Source organism: Dendronephthya gigantea, unplaced genomic scaffold (genome assembly GCF_004324835.1).
Source record: "Dendronephthya gigantea isolate DGI-Jeju-01 unplaced genomic scaffold, DenGig_1.0 000187F, whole genome shotgun sequence".
NCBI classification, from domain to species: Eukaryota; Metazoa; Cnidaria; class Anthozoa; order Malacalcyonacea; family Nephtheidae; genus Dendronephthya; species Dendronephthya gigantea.
Window position 1 is genome coordinate 298,809 of NW_021163197.1, and position 5,659 is coordinate 304,467.

Genomic DNA, 5,659 nt, shown 5'->3' on the forward strand with positions numbered 1-5,659 from the left:
TTGTTGGTTGCATGTGGTTCGATATTAAAAGAATCAACGCTCGACGCAGAGATTTCTTGCCTTGCCTAATGAGTCCTCCTCCAACTGATTGTTGCTTTGGAATTCGGAGAAGTGGCTTTGACAACGTTATGAAAGCATGGGGAAAACTAATTACTTCCCCTGTTGGAAAAGCCTTTGTGTTCTCAGGTTCACTACTTCTCCTAGCTTTTGGAATTTATGGCGCTCTTGGCCTCGATGAAAGTTTTAACAGGAAGTGGTTAACAACGAAAGACTCACATTTCCGAAAATTCCTAAATGTTTATGAAGAAAACTTTAACCTTAATATCGAAGTTAGCATAATTTTCCCAGAAATAACTGATCACTCCAGTATTGAAATTCAGAAAATATACTCCCAAGTTGAAACTCTAGTTGAAAGTAACGAATATTTTTCTCCAAGAAAGATATCGTGGCTATCCCAATATACGTCGTGGGCACGGAATAGAAACATCAAAATCGATGATACGAGAATATTCCATCACTACTTGAAGGAGTTTATTTCACTCCCGGAGTATCAAAGGTTTGCCCAGGATCTAAAATTTTCGAAAGATGAAACTCATTTGACGGCTTCACGGATACTAGTATATTGTAAAAGTGATCCTGACTCAAATTTTCAAAGAAATATGATGGCGAGCATTCGAAAGGATCTCCGTTCCACGGATGCTCGTGCATTTGCTATTGCCTTGCCTTTTATATACTTTGAACAGTATGCTCATGTACTTAATGAAACCATCAGAAACTTGGTTGTTGCTGGAATTTCAATTATTTTGATATCGTGGTTGTTTATTAATCACTTTGTGGTAATATTTTGTCTTATATGGGGATTCGGTGCTCTTATATTTGAACTATTTGGTCTGATGTACATCTGGAATGTCTCTTTGAACTCAATCTCTATGATCAACCTTGTTATGGCTTTGGGATTTTCTGTAGATTACAACGCACATGTCGCTTTCCACTTTGTTTCTTCCAGGGCAACAACTCCCGAACTCCGTGTTATCGATGCTCTAAGCAAGGTAGGCGGCAGTGTGTTTTTAGGTGGGCTTAGCACATTCCTTGGAATGATGCCAACGGGATTTACCTCCTCCATGGTATTTCAGACGTTTTTCAAAATGTTTGTTGGTATCGTTTTTCTTGGTTTACTTCATGGTTTGGTGATACTACCTGTGTACCTGTCTCTACTTGGAAAGCTCTTTAATCTTCGTGAAAGTAACCTTGACTTGTCAATCATGAAGTGGTTCAACATTACGAAAAGATACAAATCTAGTAGAAATACAAGCCGAAGTTTATCTGAATTAGACGCAAAAACCAAACAGTGCAATCCAATTGCCATTGTCGGAATGAGTTGTCGTTTTCCAGGTAGTGCAAACTCGAAAGATGCATTTTGGGATATGTTGGTGGAAGGGCGATGTAGTATTGGCTCTTATCCAATGAACAGGCCAGACGCAAGGGAGTTCACAGATTCGTTTAACCCAGGGAAGCACACACCAGGGAAGCATTACGTCCTTACCGGCGCATTTCTTGAAAATATTACAGGATTTGATGCTCAATTTTTTGGAATATCTCCAAGCGAAAGCCGTTCAATGGATCCCCAACAGCGAATACTTCTTCAAGTTGTCTTTGAAGCGATTGAAGACGCTGGCATACCCCTTGAGGACTTACAACAATGTCGAACTGGCGTTTATGTTGGATCTATGTGCACGGAATATAGTGCACTGGTTTTTGATCATTCGAATATTAGAAAGATTGATCAGTTCTCGTCAACTGGCTGCTCTATGTCAGTTATAGCCAATCGCATTTCTTTTTCGCTAAACCTAACTGGCCCTAGCATCGCTTTGGATACTGCTTGTTCCTCGTCTTTGGTTGCTTTGGACATTGCATTTCAACACTTACAAACTGGCGAGTGTGACGCAGCTATAGTTTGTGCCCCTAATATAATTCTCATTGGAAACCAATTTCACACGGCATGCTGCAGAACTGGGCTGTTAGCCGAAGATGGTCGTTGCAAATGTTTTGATATCAAAGGTGACGGCTATGGGCGAGGAGAAGGTGTAGCTGCAATCTTAATAAAACCTACCCAAACAGCCTTAGATGATAGAGATAATATCTATGCAGAGGTCTTGGCTTGCGGAACAAATAATGATGGCCAAACAGCGATTCCAATGACAGCACCTAGTCAGGTAACACAAGCCGCTCTTTTTAAGAGAGTTCTTCAAGAGTCAGGTCTGACCAAGGACGATATAACATACGTGGAAGCACATGGCACCGGTACAGCCGTTGGAGATGTCGTCGAAATGGGATCACTATCAGCAGTCTATGGCAATAGTGGCAAAAGATTACTTCGTGTAGGATCAGTGAAATCAAACGTAAACCATACGGAGTCAACAGCAGGTTTAGCTGGACTAATCAAGACATGTCTGATGATAAAACATGCCCAATTTGTTCCTACTATTAATGTTCAACAAGTTAAACCACAGCTCATGATGCCTGAAAGAAAAATGGTGGTTCAAGTTTCCAATGAAACTTGGAAAACCGAGGATGATAAGCCGAGAACCGCCGCGGTATCTTCGTATGGATTCGGCGGCGCAAATGCCCATGCAATCATTAGGGAAGTAACTACAAAGCCAACAACTATAATCCCAAGCAGAAATTCATCCAACAGAGTTCTAACATTGTCGGCAGCGTCGAAAGAAGCATTGAGAGCAATGGCTAAAAAGGTGTCCTTATCGCTAAAGATAAAGCCTGATGACGACGAACTTCTTAAAGATAATATTTGTTATTCCCTCAACGAAAGGTACACAATGCAACTTTATCGCTTGGCGGTTAGCTTTTATTCATTTCAAGATGCAGCTAAGGCATTAGATATGTTCTCTGATCAGGAAAACGGATGGGAAAGATTGGTGGCTACAGGGGCCGTCACTAAGCCGCGTCGTGAAGTCGTATTCCTCTATGGTGGTCAAGGTGCACAGTGGTATGGTATGGCAAGAGAAATGCTAGTTCATGAGTCAAAGTTCAAGGAAAGCATTGAAAAAATTGACGCACTCCTTAAACAATACCAAGCCCCCTGGTCCTTGATTTCTGAGCTCAAGAAACCCGCAGAAACGTCGCGAATTCATGAAAATCCAATCGGACAGACGGCTCTGTTTGCCATACATTTTGCTTTAACCGAGCTACTAAAATCATGGGGTGTTTTACCGTCCGCGGTTATTGGTCATAGTCTTGGAGAAATATCTGCAGCCTGGGCATCTGGAGCATTAAATTTGAATAAAGCTTTGCAGTTGGTTTTGTTTCGCTCTCAACTTCACGAGAAATGTTCACCAACAGGATGTATGGCTGCCATTGGGATGACAGAAAAGGAAGCTCGACATATGCTGCAAGATCTTCAACTGACAAATGAGGTCGACGTTGCCGCCGTGAATAGCCCAGGTAATGTTGTGTTATCTGGTAGCAAAAGGTCAATGGAGCTGGTGGAAAACCATGTGTCCAGTGAAAGAAGCAATCTTTTTTGGAAGAAACTTACTACGACTCGAGCATACCATAGTAGAGAAATGGATGAAATAAAGCAAGCATTCCTTAATCTCACAAAGGATTTCAAAGTTTGTGAAACTTCAAGCAATGTGCCATTTTATTCAACTGTTACCGGCACTAAGTTGCCCGGTAATCTCTTATCACTTGACCATTGGTGGCGTAACATCCGACAAGCGGTTTTACTGGAGCCCGTATTAAAAAAGATGTTTTCGGATGGTCACCGGTTCTTTATTGAAATAAACGCAGTACCTCAGCTTTCATACCATGTTCGTCAGACTTGGTCTCACAATCATCCGTCAGATTCTCTACGTTCAAACGACGTCGTTGTGGTTCAAACTCTACCAAAACAATCAGTGAAAAGCCAGCACTTATCATTTCTTCAAAACTGCGTGGCTCGCCTCTTCGCAAATGGTGTTCCCTTATCTTGGAACAAAGTGCAAGGCTCGGGATCGAAAACATTTTTCCCCCGTCCAACATATCCTTGGCAAGAAACAAAGTATTGGTACCGCGAATCGCATCCACCAGAATGTGTTACATTTTACGATGAGCACAAGACTAATGAAGAAAATAAGAAAACCACCAAATTCCATCCCCTTCTTGGTAAAGTAGTCCCGACGGAAACGTTCAGTGGTTTGCTGGCTTGGGAATCTGAAATCAATTTGCACGATGTTTCGTATCTCCAGGATCATAAATTTTCTCAATCTTCAAACCCCTTGATACCTGCCGCTGTTTATATAGAGATTGTATTTGCTATGTCCTTGCACTTGTCTCCACGGGCAGCGCCTGATGTTCGAAACATCAGTTTCGATAGTCTACTGTCCATATCCGAGAATGACTCGCACAAGATAAGAACACGTCTTCTACCTGAAAAATCCCTTGGTGGAAATAAATCATTTCAGATCTCTGCAGTGGAAAGCGACGAGCGAGAATTAACTGTCTCTCAGGGTTCCATTCAGATTGGTATTGATGATGGATATAGATCGAAAGGTAAACCGAATACATTTCTAGCAAATATTTTGAACGGCGTACGCAAATGATAGTGATATAAGACTAGCTAAATTGTATAAATATGCCTATACCAAAGTTTAATGTACAGTGTTTCAAAAAAAAACTTTGCAATGCATTTTATTATTGAAAAATTTAGGATTTATTAGTGTCAAATAAGGAATGACGTCAAATAAGGAATTTCATTACGTCAAATAAGGAATTTTGTGCAACTTAATTCAACAAAAGAAAACTGATTTGCAATTCCCAATTTGACATGATGTCCGGTATATTTAAATGCTAATAAATCCATCAAAAGTTTTCCATAACAAAATGTGATTGGACAGTTTTTTAAAATACCTTAAACTTTTGATCTATTCAAACATCGCAACCATGGTATAGACACTTATGCAGTATGCATGCAGTGATATTAATCTTGCGTGATAGTGATCATAACCTCAAAGCGTGATAGTGATGTATAGGTAACTATTTAAAACACGAGAGGGAGCATTTTATAATATTTAAATCGCGATGCGAAGCCGGATGTTTTAATGTAATATAATTTAGTGAAAATCATTTAGTGAAATCATTCAGCGAAAGATTGACTGAAATGAAATCAATTTTATTATTATTAAATGTTATTTACAGACACTAGTCCCGTCAGTTACCACTGATTTCCACGGGGGGCGTCTACTTAATTACACTATGAGCTATGACATATACAAATAGAATTATGAGCTATAATATATACAAATAAGTGTTGACACAATAAATATAGATCGGCCTGCTTCACTGAGTTTATGAGCCTCTTGAAATAGCGAATTGATTGAGCAGACTTAGCTTCATGCTAAAGACAGTTCCATAATACAGCTCCTATATATTTAAAATTTATTTGGAGAAACTCTTTCTTAGGTCTCAGAATTAAGAAATCAGTATTGTAATTTCTCAGTTTATAACCATTTTCATTTACACTTCGCTCAGAAAAGGATTTGCGAAGGCATGGGGCAGTACCGTTTTTAGAATATTATGTACGAGAACTGCTTTGCTAGACTTATATTTAGTTTTGAGATTTTTGCATCCACTTTCCCACTTTTTTTTAGTAACAGCCCACAGT

The 5,659-nt window shown here is 39.7% G+C and overlaps 1 protein-coding gene across 1 annotated transcript; it reads left to right on the forward strand.

Moving 5' to 3' along the window:
• Positions 1 to 1,262: 1,262 nt before the first annotated feature.
• Positions 1,263 to 4,598, forward strand: LOC114538534 (6-deoxyerythronolide-B synthase EryA2, modules 3 and 4-like). Its single transcript, XM_028559703.1, has one exon. It carries the CDS (start codon positions 1,263 to 1,265, stop codon positions 4,596 to 4,598), a length of 3,336 nt encoding a protein of 1,111 aa, XP_028415504.1.
• Positions 4,599 to 5,659: the final 1,061 nt, after the last annotated feature.